Source organism: Odontesthes bonariensis, chromosome 21 (genome assembly GCF_027942865.1).
Source record: "Odontesthes bonariensis isolate fOdoBon6 chromosome 21, fOdoBon6.hap1, whole genome shotgun sequence".
NCBI classification, from domain to species: Eukaryota; Metazoa; Chordata; class Actinopteri; order Atheriniformes; family Atherinopsidae; genus Odontesthes; species Odontesthes bonariensis.
In genome coordinates, this window is record NC_134526.1 from 25,063,056 (window position 1) to 25,078,649 (window position 15,594).

At 46.5% G+C, this 15,594-nt stretch overlaps 2 protein-coding genes across 3 annotated transcripts; one reads left to right on the forward strand and one right to left on the reverse strand.

Annotated features, from left to right (window-relative positions):
• The first annotated feature begins 1,350 nt into the window (after positions 1-1,350).
• On the forward strand, positions 1,351-3,107 carry trir (telomerase RNA component interacting RNase). Its single transcript, XM_075453309.1, has 3 exons — positions 1,351-2,163; positions 2,501-2,572; positions 2,649-3,107. The coding sequence occupies exons 1-3, from the start codon at positions 1,879-1,881 to the stop codon at positions 2,754-2,756; spliced, it is 465 nt and encodes a 154-aa protein (XP_075309424.1). The 5' UTR covers positions 1,351-1,878; the 3' UTR covers positions 2,757-3,107.
• Positions 3,108-3,197: 90 nt separating this feature from the next.
• ubn2b (ubinuclein 2b) lies at positions 3,198-14,476 on the reverse strand. 2 transcript variants are annotated; one of them, XM_075453307.1, is made up of 17 exons: positions 13,844-14,476; positions 11,680-11,799; positions 10,470-10,574; positions 10,166-10,297; positions 9,975-10,081; positions 9,242-9,749; positions 8,961-9,031; positions 8,729-8,858; positions 8,337-8,443; positions 8,139-8,249; positions 7,879-8,022; positions 6,651-6,701; positions 6,521-6,563; positions 5,102-6,361; positions 4,703-4,910; positions 4,099-4,167; positions 3,198-3,861 (listed from the first exon to the last, which is right to left on the reverse strand). In XM_075453307.1, the coding sequence occupies exons 1-17, from the start codon at positions 14,153-14,155 to the stop codon at positions 3,815-3,817; spliced, it is 3,525 nt and encodes a 1,174-aa protein (XP_075309422.1). In that variant the 5' UTR covers positions 14,156-14,476; the 3' UTR covers positions 3,198-3,814. The 2 variants fall into 2 exon arrangements, with proteins under 2 accessions (XP_075309422.1, XP_075309423.1); XM_075453308.1 differs by lacking the exon at positions 4,099-4,167.
• Positions 14,477-15,594: the final 1,118 nt, after the last annotated feature.

Here is a 15,594-nt window from a genome sequence, read left to right on the forward strand (position 1 = left end):
TTTATCTATTTTACTTATTGTATTTGCCACTATGGTCGCACGTTGCTGTGTCGTGGGGTGCAATAGCGTAAGCCGTGACAGGAATGGGGGGGAAAATCGTAAATGGTTTATCTTTTTACCGGTTTCCTGCTTGGAGGCGCACCCACGGAGACCAAGTGTCCGAGATAACAAAGCGTCGTCGACTAGCATGGATCGCTGCTGTAAGACGACCAAAAATAACTTTCCACTCAATCCCGGTGTCGATGAGAGTGTGTTCTCTGCATTTTCATTCTGGTAAGTTACAGACTTTTGTGTGCTGAGGTAAATAAAGATCCCCGCCTTCACAAGAGGACACTGTCAGTTGGAAGCAAGGGATGTCTCAATGGGTTAAAAGCAGAGGACAAATTTCGTGTGTATGCATGTATACATGACAATAAATCTGATCTTAATCTTAATTTAATGTGGAAAATACAAGGAAAATTGCCCATCTCCAAATTCACATGGAAAGGGCGATTGGAACTGTCAGAAACAATACACCTTTTTGTCAGCAAAAGTACCTATCAACATAGTTTTGTCATGCGAAGGTGAAGACAAAACATTCTTTGACAAGATTGTGTCTGTATGTTGTACTCTGACCACCATGAGCAGGAGTGTTGTGCAAAGTTGAAGTCGTCTGAAATAAATATGCTTTGAGATACAGCCAAGTGTGTGTGTTTCATTATTTATTTACAAGTAGAGTAACATGACAAAAGTGTAAAGTGTCATTATAATTGAAACTGTTGCAAAGTATAAGCACTGACACCACATACTATATACGCAATTATGTCCGAAAGGGTGAACTTAGGCAGTAAATCTTCGTCGCCAATCCATTCCTTGCTCGGTATTTCATAAGGGTCCAGTCCGTTTATAACGCCAATCTTCTGTATGTACCGATCTCTGGCTTCCTTCTGTAATGTATCCCGGTATATCCCACATCCTTTCTTCGATTTTAACATGCTTTTCTCTCACTTTTCTCTCACTGTTTGGTCCTTGATCTCCGTCTTGCCTCAGGGTGTGTTTACGAGATTGTGCCTCCAATATGGCGACCATATCCCAGAATGCAAAGCGTGTGCCCGAGCCCTATAACGCCAATCTTCTGCATGTACCGATCTCTGGCTTCCTTCTGTAATGTATCCCGGTATATCCCACATCCTTTCTTCGATTTTAACATGCTTTTCTCTTACTTTTCTCTCACTGTTTGGTCCTTGTTAAAACAAAACAAAATATAAGTACGGTTAAAATTTCAGTCATACACTCGTAAATTTTTATCCGTTTTTTTTCTTTTGAGTTTCACTTCCGGTACAGCAGGAGCCGCCACAGGCGCGACGTCATCGATCAAATTAAAGATGGCGGACCGACGGTGATGGGTGGCTAAAGTTACTGAGGAGCGATGAATAAAATTTGCAGGCTTTTTAGTACGTGATGCGGGTATTTGAATTCTATCAAGTGCCGTAAGTTGTTTTTTTAAAACATTCATACGTTCAACGCAGGAATTTGAGTTTTTCTGTCGGCAAAGGCCTCATCAAACCGGGTGTTAGCCTGCAGTGTTAGCCACGTTAGCAGCCAAACCAGCGCCTGCTTTTGTTTTCGTCAGAACATAACATTTATGAGCCACGACTGACGTTGTAATTTTTTTTAACTTTCTAATTTTGCCTTACTCTTGGAAAAGTAAAGTGGGCCCTGCGACTTTTTTTTTTATAAGAAAATATTTTTCGTATTTAAAGGGGGTCCGGCTAACAGCGTGTTGGCTGTCTTCTCTCTTTAAAGCTATTACCTTGCGACAAAGCCATTCTTGGCACGAGTCAAACACTGCCGCTTTGAGTCATTGGACTGTGTTTGGGAAAAATATCCGCAGAAGCAATGGATCCAAAGCGAACCCACGACAAATCCGAGACCAGCCGCGGGAGGAGTGGGGACTCGGGTTGCGATAGCCCCGCGTCTCCGTCAAGCAGCCCGGCACAGACTGCGACTTCGATTCCTGCGGCCAACGTGTTCGCCAACGACGGCAGCTTCATGGAGCTTTTCAAAAAGAAGATGGAGGAGGAGAAAAGCAAAAAGGAGACGCAGCAAACGGGTGGAGATGCGAGACCCACCGAGCAAGGACAGACCTCAGTGGAAAAGAAGGCCCTTCCTGTGACGAGCTTTGTAAGGGGTTTAGCAGTTGTAAGATGAGACAGTAGTTCAACTCACATTGCACATATTTCAGTCCTACACTAACTGGCTCTTGAGTTTACTTTGTGAAATGACAGATGTCATTTATAATTGCCAGTAGTATTTATCACCATATTTTATATATAACACTAGTGTCAATATGCAAGAAATAGTTGAGTAAAGATCAGGGATGCTCCTCACTAGTGATGGTTTCACTGGGGGAGCAGCAGGAGACTAAATGTAGTCCCTCTGCTCTGGTGTAGTTTCCTTCATTGGCAGTCCACCTACAAGGGCCCCTGTAACGGTTTCAGTCTTCTATCCCCTAACCCAGGTGGGGAAGCGCAGAGGCGGTGTGTTCCTAAAGACCGGCATGGTTGCGAAGAAGCAGAAAACGGACACAGAAGTAAGGAGTTTGCTCTCGACTCAGTTTGTGCACTTTTGACTGCTGCAGCCAGTAACCTGTGCCTCCTCTCCCGCAGGCTGAGCCGGGCAGGAGCGATGCTTGGTCTAAGTACATGGCCGAGGTAAAAAAGTACAAAGCCCACCAGTGTGGCGACGACGATAAAACCAGACCGCTGGTCAAATAGGCTCCAAAAAAAAGGAGAACGGGAGGCGGCATACGCTTAGAGGAGTAATCCAGCTGGGAGAAGCTCCGGGAGAGCCGGCCGAGTTGGACCCTCTCATACTGCCAGTTCAAGTCATTCATCTTTGTCTCACACAAACTGCTTATGGTGACACACCTGTTTTTGTTTTTTATTTCTTCATTGTTTTTTGGGGGGGGTTTTTGTCTTGCCATTTTGGCTCTGGTCGCAAAGGGTGTTTAAAAAAAACAACAACTTGTCATTGGTAACTACATGTCTTCAAATTTGTCGTGTTACTTTCTAATTGAAACTGATTTGATTGTTTATCCAAGGTTTCAATTAAATCGACTGCCCGTTTATGTGTCGTTGGCTCTGTTGCGGATACTTTACAGACGAGTCGGCCTTTTGACTCTGACACTCGGCTGAAATATTCCAAACTCGCATCGAGTTGCTCCATCTAAGAGAAGGATTTTAATTAAAAGTAGGCTTAAGTTCTATACAGAAGCAAAATTCAAGTACAATGAAAACATGTACAGCTCTCATTTTTTTTTTTTTAAAAAAGAAAGAAAAAAGCTCAAATTCAACAATTTGCAGTTTACATTTCATACAGGTATCAGTGATAATTACAATTAAGATAAAAACAGCACCAAATAGACACACTGACCATGCATCAGAGTGGGAGATGTACAAAAGGCACACACAGTCAAACAGGTCCAGACCCTCAAGCACACACACACACACACACACACACTCAGTCACTCTCACGCGCGCCTTCACTCACCCAGAAATCGCACTCATTCCTTTTCCCTGTCCACAGTGATATAGGTCTATTATGTAAACATTGGCAAATTGTACTTGCCATTTAGTTTTTAACAGCTCTATGAAGCAGATAAATTGTTTGAAAAAGTTATTAAAGTGTGGTGTTGATAAGGTAATTGTAGCCCCGTTTGACTCGGGGACCCTTGTTGAGCACGATCCGAGTCCAACTCCCATTCCGTCCCAGATTTCTCCAGATGTCTCATTCTGCCGGACAGAATTTGATGGGTGTTGGGAATCCCGCTGGATCATAGAGTCTTCCTCTTAGCGTCCCCGCTCTGGCTCTGACTGACGTCTGGACAAAAAGACAGTTAAGAGCTTGAAATGTCAGTGAAAGCGTTGCTGGACGACACGCGCGAGTTTTGGGACAACAGCTAAAGTGACTCCATAAAGGCATGCTGCCACCGACAGATGAGGAGAGAACAGAACAGGACCAGACAACCCGAGACAAGAGAACACAAGACGCTTGAAAAGAGAGGCAGGAGAGGAGAGACGGAGCAAGCTTTGAGGTTCAGGGAGGGTCAGATTTTACCTGAGAAAGCGAGCTGCAAGTGAGGAGGCAGAGCAACCTGAGACCCTGACTGGAGACTCTTATACAGATCTGAGGAGACAGGACAGGGCAACGAGAAACGAGGAGGGAGAGGGCGGGAGGAACAAACAAAGGGGGGGGAGAAGAAGAATGAAGAAGGGGGGGAAAGAAGAGAAAAGGAGATGGTGGAGGTGTAAGAAAGGATGTCGTCAACCAGACACGAGGGGAGGAAGACAAAAGCAATGAGGCCAGATCAGTGGCAGATAGGGAAGTAGGACAATTACAGAATTGGTAGGAAAAAAAAAAAAAGGATGAGATTTGGGAAATGAAGCAAACAAAATGGAATTATGTCTTACATTAATCACATTAAGCTTACGTTCAGACAAACGGTACGATTAAACAAATGATGCTAACATTTAACACTTAACGAGACCTACACAGACAGCAGCAGAACAACTGATAGTCACACAAACAACAAAGTCTGACCAACGTGTTAATACTCTAATGAAGCTTATATTCATTTCCCAAATAATTCCATTGATGACATTTGGCACCCGTTACCAGGTTGAACCACATGTCATGTCTCTGCCCTGCGGGCTTTACTCACTCTGGGTCAGGGCAGAGAAGGAAGCGTTGCTACTGGCTGCTGAGCTGCCGGCCGCTGCCCCGGAGCCTCCTGTGCCCAGTTGAGGCAGGTTTAGCATCGAGGGGAACTGGAATGGCAGGGATACGGGCACCAGGCCCCCCAGCATCCCGAACCCCAGCGGAAGGGTTGAGCCTGAGCTTATGAGGCCACTGCTTCCTGTCGTGGAGACCTGAGCAGAAAACGTTAGGTTCTTATAACCATCGACAGGCCGGATATTCCCAATAGACTCGGTCAGAAAGCACATTAACAACTGTTAGAATAAGAAAACTCAGACTTGACGGCAACAAAACCCATCTACAATGTCTTTTATGCGATTTTAAGAGAAATATTTTCCAACCATCCCGTGCTCCACGTACGAACCTGTGGCAACTGAGACGAGACCGATGACAATGGAACAGACACGACAGGCTTTGCCCCCTGAGATGTCCCGCCCCCGGGCCTCTGCCGCTGGCCTGGGGTAGCAGAGGCCACGGTGGGGGAGGCACTGGTTCCTGAATGCTTGCTTATGGATGAGGTGTTTATAAGGCTGGTGTTGTTGATGTTGGGGGTCTTCTGGCTGCTTGGAGGAGTGTAGCTGCCTTGCCCCAGTTTGGTCGCTCCTCCCGGGGCACCTGAGAACGGCGGGCGGAAGCCTGCGGGGGTTTTCTGAGTGTACTGGTGTAAGGAGGGGGACGCCTGAGACCGAGGACTTTGAGAAATGGAAGCCGAGGTGGTGGTGGTGATGGTGGGGTTGGGGGCTCGGGCTGTGAGTTTGACGATGGGTGGGACGCTGCTGTGGGTGGACTTGGTGAGAGTGGCGTGCATGGGGGTGATAAAGTTAGACTGCGGCTGTGGCTGAACGCTAGGGAGTGTGTGAGACAGGGAGGGGGAAGATTTAGTCTGTGAGGTGTGGGCCAGGCGAGGGGTCTGAAAGCTTTTGGGGACTAAGAGCGAGGGCGATGAAAGGGTGTGGAGCCGAGACTGAGGTGACGTGATGATGATTGCATCACCGCTGTTGGCTTTATTATTGCTGCCTTTGAGAAGGCCAGAAAGGGGAATGGAGACCCCAATCTTTGATCCTGGGGCCACAAGCGGAGATGCGGTGGGTGGAGGACGCGGTTTAGGTGGAGACACTGAGGGGGGCATGTTTGCTTTCGTCACACCCACACTCAAAGGTCTCTGAGTGTTCAACACCGAGTGTCTGTGCGCCTGCACTGTGCCCTTAACAACCCCCATCGCATCCACCCTTACTGAGGTCAGAGGAGAGGACGTGGTGGAGGCGGGCCGAGACAGAGAGGTGGGGGCAGATGAAGAGGTAGAGATGTAGTGAGGTGCGTTGGAGCTGGAAGTCCCGACAGAGTTCTTTTTCTGCTGCTGGAGGAGAGGTGTGGCGTGGATGGTTATGGGGTTGGCGGCGGTCTTGGGCCCATCCGGGGACGGGGGGCTGTCCCCCTGGGCCAGGCCCTTGGCTGCGTTGCCGAGGATGGCCAGAGCCTGAGAGATGGAGTCAAGGCAGGGAGCCTCATCGAGGGAATCGAGACAGATGGGCTCCTCCGACTGAGGAGGTCGCTTGGCAACCTGGGCAGCAGGGGAGGGAACGGCACCAGCTGACGGTGTGGGCCGCTGAACCCACGATGCCTCCTGGAAGTGAAGTGGAAGAAAAATAACATTTACACAAACTATTAAATAGCCTATCCTACCGTATGTACACTTTCCTTAGTTTCCAGTGATAAGATACAATGAAAAATGTGAACATATTGTCTTAAAAAGCGCTACAATGACTTTAAACTTAAGACTAACCTTTGGCCTGGCCTTCGGAGTGGTGACCATCTTCTTCTTTGCTCTGGAGCAAAACGACAAAAAGAAGTGAGTGAAATGAAAGCAGGCAAATGGAGCCGGTGGCAACAGGTTCAAAGTAAAAAAGACTCACGTGAAGCCTGTCAGATGCCCGTGAACCATGATGCTCTCTTTGAACAACATCCTGCAAACAGAAATTAAAAAAAAAAAAAAAAAACAACGAGAGAAATTCAGAACTTGATGGTAGCAACAAAATGAAAATAAATTTTTAAAAAGGTGTACCTCTGTCTTACATCGCACTTCTTTTCATGACACTAATCCTTTCGCAACTGAACAGACTAATCTTTGGGAGTTTTTCCAGAGGAAATGCGTGTCCGTTCTTTCAGAATAAAAGCTGCTCAACAGTCTGCAGCTGTCGTATGGTCCTCTTCTTCATGAGGCTCCACATATCTTTGATAGGAGACGGATCTGGACTGCAGACAGGTCAGTCAATCACACACACACTCGGTGTGTATGAAGCCACGCGCAGAATGAGGTCTGGCACTGTCCTGCTGAAATAACCACGGCCCTCCTGTGAAAAGACGCCATCTTGATGGTAGCATACGTCTCCCCTAAATTCCAATACGCTGGCTTTTGAATCTGTCTCTAATGACCAACTGGAGCGTCTTTCTCCATCTTTGGCATGTAGAACCCAAAATTTTTTTTCATGAAACGTGGACTCATCTAACCACAGAACACGTGTCCCCTGTCTTTCTGTCCATCTGAGACCAGCTCGACTGTGTTTCTATAGTGGATTCATGGTTTCCTGCTTGTGTAAAACAGTGTCGGGTTACAACAGCCCACTGTGTTGAGTAAAAATGTTTTTCCAAGGTACTCCCAAGCCTATGTATTTATTTATCAACCATGGTGACAAGACAGATTTTCATGCGGAGCTGCCTGAGGGCTCAAAGGTTGCACACATCCAACCATGTTTTCCCATCCTTGGCCTTCCCGCTCTGAGAATCTTATCACAACTTTCTGCATCTGTAGCATCTGTAGATGCTGAAAGATCAAAGTTCTTTGCTATTTTTTTGCATTGTGAAATAGTTTTTAAACTTACTGATGACTCTTTTTGGCACAAAACAGTGACCCGTTACTTCTTTATTCTATAAGCCTTTGGCTGTCTTTGCCTTCCTACTGTTACTGAATCTGTTTTGTCGCACGTTCGTCGGTTCAATAAAGGTTCGAACAAATTGACAAGTGGAAAGTTGCTGTTGCATTTTAGAAAAACCTCCCAACATCTCTGGAAATGGGGTTATGTGGTCTCCAACAAAAGTTAAAGCTACTGCTGAACTCGTGCAAATGTTTCGCGCCCCACCCACCTGACTTGCATCCACCCTTTAGGCCAGAGAGGTTTCACTTCAGTCTCCATGAAGGCTTTGAGGTAGTCCTCCAAAGACACAGCGGTCTTTCCCTCCAGCTCATAGCAGCCCAGCTTCACCCGCACCAAGTTACACAGCAGCACTCTGGAAACGCACACGGCACAAGAGCTCCGTAAATATGAAGGGAAAGTGGAATGAGAACGAACAGAACCGTCCCGTGGAATAACGTTTATTCAATGCGTGTTCTCGGCTGAACTGACCTGAGCTTGTCGTCCCACACAAACTTCTTCCGAGGCCCCATCACCCTCTTCCCGGGTTTCTCCTCATCGTCGTCATCCGACCCGTTTTTTTCTCCTTCCCCAGACTGCTGCCTGCGAGAACAGGAGCAGACGTCACATACCGAGCGTATGAAGAGACGCTTCCGACGTCTAAAATAAGACCCGCAGCTGTCGCCTTACTTTGCCACTTTAGCGATGCAGTCCATGTTGTAGCGAGCGATCTGCTCGGGCATCACGCTGCACACTGCCAGTTTCAGCTTCAGCAGGGGCGTTCGAAGCCGGTCGTCCTGGGCGGCACGGACAAACGCAGTATTTATAATAAATAAATCACACGACACATAATGGGCACACAGCCAGAAGATACGAAAACAACAGACACACCGGCGAGCTAGAAGCCTCAGAGGCTCAAGACTACTAGCTGTTTCTGCGTTTTAAAGGCTCGTCAAACAACCTTCCAAAACCAACACCTCTTAGATTAGGCTAAGGAAAGTAGTCCCGTCTGAGTTGAACCTTTAAATATTTTCAGTCCTGTTTCATGATGGAGTGAAATTAAGAGAACCGCTGGCACACACCTGTATGTTGAGGCTGAGCTTCTTAAGGCGTTTGAGCAGAGCTTCTTTATTGCAGGGCACAAAGGCCTCCAGGTGAGAGTACACAGCTGAGCGCACGTCCACAGGCTGCTCCTGAACCTGCAGCTCGATGCTGACACACACACACACACACACAGAAAGAAACAGCCACAGATTTAAATTTGCCTGCTTTTTACGCTGGCCTGCAAAGAATGCAAATCTAAATGATACTAACTCCAGTAGGATGTTGTTCATGTCCAGTGTGAAGAACTTCTTTCTGCCCTCTTCGTCAAACAGCCGGGACGCCTGCAATTAGGGACAACAACAAAAAAAAAATTTAAATCAGGCAAACTTAATGCTCCGTTAGTGTTGTGCGGATTTCTGAAAGAGCAGAGCTGTCGAGGTAGAGCCGGCCACATCTAAAAACAGCTATGCTGCTCGTGCTAAGATCTAATTTGATCTATAATCATGCATTAAAATCTGGGTGGAGGACTTATAGAAGACTGAAGTTCATACCGCTCTCAGGTCTTCGATGCGCTTTGTGAGTGGCCCTGGGAGTCCGCAGGGCAGAGGAGGCGGGGTCAACATATTGAGCTGCGACACCCGGCCCCCGGCTGCTTTATTTCCAATCCCGAAGGCTCCGTTCTCTCCCTGGCCTGGACTGGAGGGCTGAGGCGAGTCCAGCATCCGGAAGTCCAGGTCGCCCATCATGTCCTGCAGGATGTCGTTATTGGCGGAGCCGAGCAGCGACATCACGGCCTGGTCGTCGGTCAGGTCGGTCATGTTGGCCATGTTGCAGTCGCTGTTGTCAGCCGTCTTGTTGTGGGCGTTGGCGAGTGCACTGTTGGCGTTGGGCACTTTGGCGTTGGGTCGTGGCGGGCCGGCGACGGCGGCCATGTTCTTCTTGCGCATCTCCTCCTTCTCCCGGGTGAAGCGGCGGATCATGTTGGCCAGGTTCAGAGAATCCTTCATCAGCTTCTTCCTCTTTTTCTTCTCCGGCCGGTGAATGTTCAGAGCCGAAACTCTGCCAGAACAGAGGACGCACAGAATCTGAGCAGCGCTTCATACAGTTACGGGTTTCTGAGTCGACACACATCTGAATAATGTCATTTTGTTTCCCGACCAGAACAAATGCACCATTTGTTGACCTATTCATTTAATAGGTGTGTCCTAACAGACCATGAGGAAAAAGAAACAACCAGCATGTTTAAATCTGGGGAAAAAAAAAGAAACGTAATCAAAACCTCACCCGGGCTTTGGTACTTTATTTTTTCTGGGTTTCTTGTCCTCTAGGATTCCACCGTCTTGCTTTTTCCGCCGCTTTTTAATCACCCGCTCCTCGCCGTCTTTCATCTTCTGCAGGCAGGTGCGAAAAATCCGGTTCAGTGTGGCACACTTACACTTATTTATAACTCGCGGTGTAATCATGCCTGAGCCTACTTTGAACGGATGGCCCTCCGCGCCTGCGTTTTCCTCCTCGGAGTCGGACGCCGCTCTGAACTGCAGCGTGCCCGTGTTGATGTAGAAGCCTCCGTGTTTAGTGTTGAGGGAGGCCGGTACCAGCTCATCATACTGAGGTCGAGAGAAAACTCACATTACTGCCAGCTTTCTTGTACCACTGGCACATATCACATTAAATGTTATGCATATTTAATACAATTCATATAACTAAATTGTGTCTACCGTGCAGTTAAAACAAAAAAAAATGATTAAAAAGTCAGCCCATAATTCTGAGTGGACTCACAGCCTCCGAATTGTCTATGAAGGGGTCCGTCTCATCGTAGCCGTAGCCGATGTCAATGAGATCCTGCATGCGGTCCTTCTTCTTCTTCTTTGTGCCACCTCCTCCCTGCAAACAAGGATTAGAAAAGCCCTTCAAATAATAACAGAGAGCTGTAACTGTATATCCCAGAGATGTCACAAGATCCAATATGTCCGCATCAAATCGATGCCAAAAATAGGAAAATCAGTTTGTAATAATATCCATTTTACCGTTCAGAGCATGCGCGGAACGCCTGAGCCCAGTTGAGTCGTATATTAAGCTATAACAACTTCGTCCAAGTGTTATTAGTCTGGTTTGAAGAAGCTTGATGGTGTATGATTTCTACGAGACTAACACGTTTATACACCTTTTAAAAAGGTCCGCTTTAGGTCAGACAAACGCAAAAATTTGTCCTACTTTCTGTCCGAAGCGGGGCGGCAGCCGCCTCCAGCAGAAGTCACGTCGGAGGGTGTTTCATGTTTGCTTACAGATGATCAGAAACAGAGTTGTAGATGACAAAAAGTCAAGCTTCAAACGCTGCCACAGGAATTTTTAGCAAATTGTTGAACTTATCTCAAGCTTTAAGAGATGTTTGTACACTTGTGAGACGACATTTATGATGTCCATCCACAGCATTCTCAGCAGAGTGTAAAGTGGGGCTTTAACGAGCCGTCTCTGTTCTCAGTTCTCAGCTGATTCGGACTAATTTGGGCCTCCAGGAAACACAAAGTTTTTACCGCGCATCTAAGGGAACTTTAAAATCAGAACTTTCCTAGTTTACCTGATACGTATGTGTATCACCTCACTGCAGCAGTGGTTTTTCAGTAAATGTGCATCGAAATATACGACGACAAAACGATTTCTCAAAGCAGCGCGTGAAAAGATAAGAACCCGCGTGTGTCAGCTTCATTGGGTGATATATTTGGCTGTGGTGGTTGAATCTAATCTAGCTAGCCTTTCACTTTCTAATTTGAATCCCTCGCATTAGCGTTCCCGTTACTAAAGGGGAACTCCACAAAGCAACATTTGGCAGACGTCCTACGGATCCTTTCTTGTTTGCTAAGTTTCTTACTTCAGGGCGGAGAGAGTTGCTGAATTTTAGTGGCGCTGGTTTTTAGTACGGACTCCGAAATTACCGGCAAAGCCAAATCCCTTGTACAAACACTCACAATCTTAAGTCTACACTACTTACATATTTGTTCTCAAATTTCCTGGCCAGTTCCTCCACCTGCCGTCTATCCTTCTCGTCGTCGGCAAAGGGGTCGTTGGGGTCCAGCGGAGGAGCGAGTCCTTTAGGTGCTGTGGTTTTTACCTGAAAAAAAGAAAGAAATTAATATACAGAGTGAGAGTGACGAGCATCGCAAAAATACACAAAGCACACCAGCCAGGTTAGTTTTAACCTTTCTAATGAGCATATGCTCTACGTGTCACTGTAAAACAGTCTGTGAGCAGAGGTTAAACTTAAGAAATAAAGTTGAGAACAGAAAGTGTGCGTGCAAATCTATATGAGAGAGTGAGGTAAGATGTATCCTATCAAATAATCAGAGTCCATCTCTGACAAAGGCTTCTAATATTACAGCTTCTTGGACAGGGTAGTGGTGAGATTGCTGCCTTTCATGTGGGTGACCGGGGTTCGAATCCACATGAAAGGAACTACTTCCAGTAGGGGTCCTTAGGTAAGACCTCCTTACACTACCTGGGATATGTGTAAGTCATAAACATAAACTAGACCCAGATTCGGGTTAGGCTAAGGTGAGTGCGTTGCACTTTATGGGTGTAAACCTAACATCTAATTGAATCTAAATCAAACCCACGAGAACTTTGAAAGCTAACTCACGCCCCTTTAAAGACTATTTTTGCTTTACAAATCATCCCGTGAAGTTTGTAACAAAAACATTCCACAAAAGTTGAAATCCAAAACAGATGGATCGCTGAACAAAACTACTACCAAAAAATGGTAGGTCCAATAACTGAATGTCGCCACAACCAATAATCGGGTTAAGGCTGAGTTATACCTCTTTTAACTGCCCTCGCGCTTGTGTTAATGGCTCGAGACGTTTATGCTTCATTTTGCTTTGTCGGCGGTTGCGTGTGCTGCGTGGCGATTCACCGCCAGGACAGTAGGTGGAGCAGCGGGTTTTTTCAATGACAAGCCTACTACGATGAAAGGAAATTCACCGCCAAGACCTCTTCGGCAAGTCTCTCTTCGGGTGGATTCATGCTTCTTCTTCTTCTTCGCTTTCTACCTTGGCGTTTGAAAACAGCGGTCTTTTATTAGGGGATGAAACCGGAAGATGAACACGCCGCCGGATGTGATGTAGATAGTGGCTTGCGCTCGCGTCTTGCGTGAAGTTTAGAAAATTGAGGTGACACACGCAAGCACGCAAGGGGGGGGGCTTGCAACCGAGCAAGGGCTTGCGTTGCGTCTTGCGTTGCGTCAGCGATCATAAATCAGGCTTTAGTCATAGAAGTCTAAAACAAATTAAAAAACTACTGCCTATGGTCTATGTTGAATGCAAAAAGCTGTCCGCGTTTCACTTCCGGGAACTGTTCAACACCCCATTCATCCAGGTTGCTTCCCGATTCAGGCCAACCTTTAAGCCTGAAAGCATTTGCATGGTTACAGATGTGACAGATCACCAACATGTCACCTGGATAGTTTTAGACCAGAATGAACTTTCCCTGATGTAGCAGCCGTTGCATCTGATATGTGAACGTTTTTGACAGCGACAACTCAAAAAACTGTTTTGGAAGGAAATGAGTACTTATCACTCCTCACATGGCCTTCTTTTTACAGTCTGGCAGAAATGATGGGTGCTTCCAAAACGAAAGGTCACGTGACTGAGACTGGCTTTCTGCCAAGATACAGAGGGTGGGTCAACTTACCCTCTGGATCGTCTTACCCCACTCTTCCCTACTTATAACGGTTTCCTAGAAAAAAAACCTCCAGTTTATCCGAATTAGGAAAAATAATGTCACAAAAAACTAAAACAATACACACCTTAGCAAATGTACCTAACTGAATGCATGACGTAAATTGTGCCCGCTGCGGTGTTTAACTCACGTTCAACCAACTGTAATTCACTGTCACTTGTAAACACACGAGTGCTTCAGCCTGTTCACCGTCCACTCTACATGGCGTGAAGTCAGGAGGATCTAACAGAAGAAAGCTCAGAGCTTTTGGAACTTTTTGGTTTTATACAAATACAGCAGAGGGTAAAACTGCGTGAGTAAGAACGGCTCTATAAGCGCGACATATGCACCTCACATGCAGCAGCACAGAAGTTTCCCCAGGTTAGCCCCTGCTCGTGTTAGCATAATGGTGCCTACAGTCATGTTTGTAAGTCTCTTCTAACCTGAGGAGTTGAGTTGACCAGCTCGCCGTAGTTGAATTCGGAGGACCCTCGGTCATTCGGCTCGCTCAGTGAGAGGTTGAGGCGGACGGTAGGTTTCTCCTTCCCGGTCTCGGCGTCGCCTACTTTCGTATTGCCAAACAGACCTCCGCTAACATCTGACCCGACCGCCGCGGCACCTCCACCTCCATCTTTCCCGAAAGTGATGTCGACGGCCTCATCTTCGCGGCGGCGTTTCTTGCTGGTCTCAGGGGTCGGCGGCGACGTGTTGAAGGATGAGAGAGTGACGAACGGCACTTTCCTCGGCTCTGCCATTTGACGCTTTGCGTCCGACGACCGGGCACACAAAACGTTGAGCGCCACGCTCCTCTGAGCGGCAGCTGCTTGGAAATCTAAACTGGAGACGGTCGACAAGTACAGCTAGCTAGATGCGCTGCTAGTTAGCTTCCTCGGAATGAGTGCTGTAGCAAACACAACGACTTTTATCTCTTCTCGGCCCGATTTAATCCATATAGTTTTATCCCCGGCACAGCCCTCGTAACCTACGAGGGTCTTAAACAGAAGAAAATCGCAGTTTTGTGTGTTTCCATGAAACTGGTGTTTAGCTACCGCAAGGAGGATTCTATAGTAGCCATCTTGATCATTATTATCATTATTCATAGGCTGGGCGTGCGTATGAAAAGAAAGCGGAAGCCGGATAGGAAGGGGAACCGCGTCTGTCCAATGGCGGCTCTGGAACACGCCCAGCCGACGGATAAGCGCGAATGTGGAGGAGATCATTTTTCTGCACAGGCGCGATGTCCGGACACCTAAAAGCATCCCCTCTGTCCTGCATTGAGTTATTTTGGGTGGCTTCTCTGCCCTGAATTTTCATTCAAACATTGGGGACAGTAGAAAGAAATAGAATCTCTTAGATAACTTTGCGGTGAAAATTGATCACTATTTGTTGTGATTTAACCCAGACAAAGTATATCCGATCGAACTCAGTCATTACAGTGTGACTGCATATAAATAACCAAGCGTGTGTAGTGCGTCTCACAGACAGCCCTGCGGGTGTAATGAGATGGATGCAGAAGGTCAAACTTTAGTAAAATAACATCTATGTTTGATGTCAAAATAAGAAGCAGTAAATGTTATATTTAGTGAATAAATTCAGGGATATGACGGATTTGGAAGATGTTGATAAATGATTCTCTTTTTTTTTTTCTAAATTGAGGCAGTACAGGCGGATATCCTGATGTTTTACAGTCAAGCCTAAAACGCTTGTGTTGCTTTAAAACCAAAAAAGTGCATTCAGGGAAAGCTAAACGGGTAACTCAAGACAGGTTTCTCGTCTATTTCCAAGCAATTAAGATTAATGATGCCAGAGGTCTGTTCCATTTGTTCTCGTTCTTTTTCTTCAGTGTACTTTCTCAGTCTTCCTCAAATGCAGCGCCAGAGAGCAACTTCTGGGTTATAAAACTATTATTAAAACGCTTGAATTGATGTAATCTGTGACTGGAGATCTGAAAAATGTTGTGGTTGCTTGGATGGACTTCACCACCACAATCTGGCCTGTGCTGATGTTCTCTTCAGTTTCCAAAGAAAGTAAAATTCATTCAACTAAATCTTCACCACTGAAGTGTTCCATTTCTGCACTCCGGAATAACACGTGTCCACAAACCAAATCTACTCTGCCCGTTTTAAGATGCTTATCAACTAACTGCTTATTTGCCACAGTTAAACGACATTGTTACAACACTTTCGGTCACTAT

What these genes read in the sequence shown, in the direction of transcription:
- trir (XM_075453309.1), top strand. Translation starts at nt 1,879, where the DNA reads ATGGATCCAAAGCGAACCCACGACAAATCCGAGACCAGCCGCGGGAGG. An exon ending in CCCTTCCTGTGACGAGCTTT is followed by an intron (nt 2,164 to 2,500) that starts GTAAGGGGTTTA and finishes CCCCTAACCCAG; the next exon opens with GTGGGGAAGCGCAGAGGCGG. An exon ending in AGCAGAAAACGGACACAGAA is followed by an intron (nt 2,573 to 2,648) that starts GTAAGGAGTTTG and finishes CCTCTCCCGCAG; the next exon opens with GCTGAGCCGGGCAGGAGCGA.
- ubn2b (XM_075453307.1), bottom strand. Translation starts at nt 14,155, where the DNA reads ATGGCAGAGCCGAGGAAAGTGCCGTTCGTCACTCTCTCATCCTTCAAC. An exon ending in GTGTGGGACGACAAGCTCAG is followed by an intron (nt 8,023 to 8,138) that starts GTCAGTTCAGCC and finishes GTGCGTTTCCAG; the next exon opens with AGTGCTGCTGTGTAACTTGG. An exon ending in CTTCTCTGCCCTGACCCAGA is followed by an intron (nt 4,168 to 4,702) that starts GTGAGTAAAGCC and finishes CTGTCTCCTCAG; the next exon opens with ATCTGTATAAGAGTCTCCAG.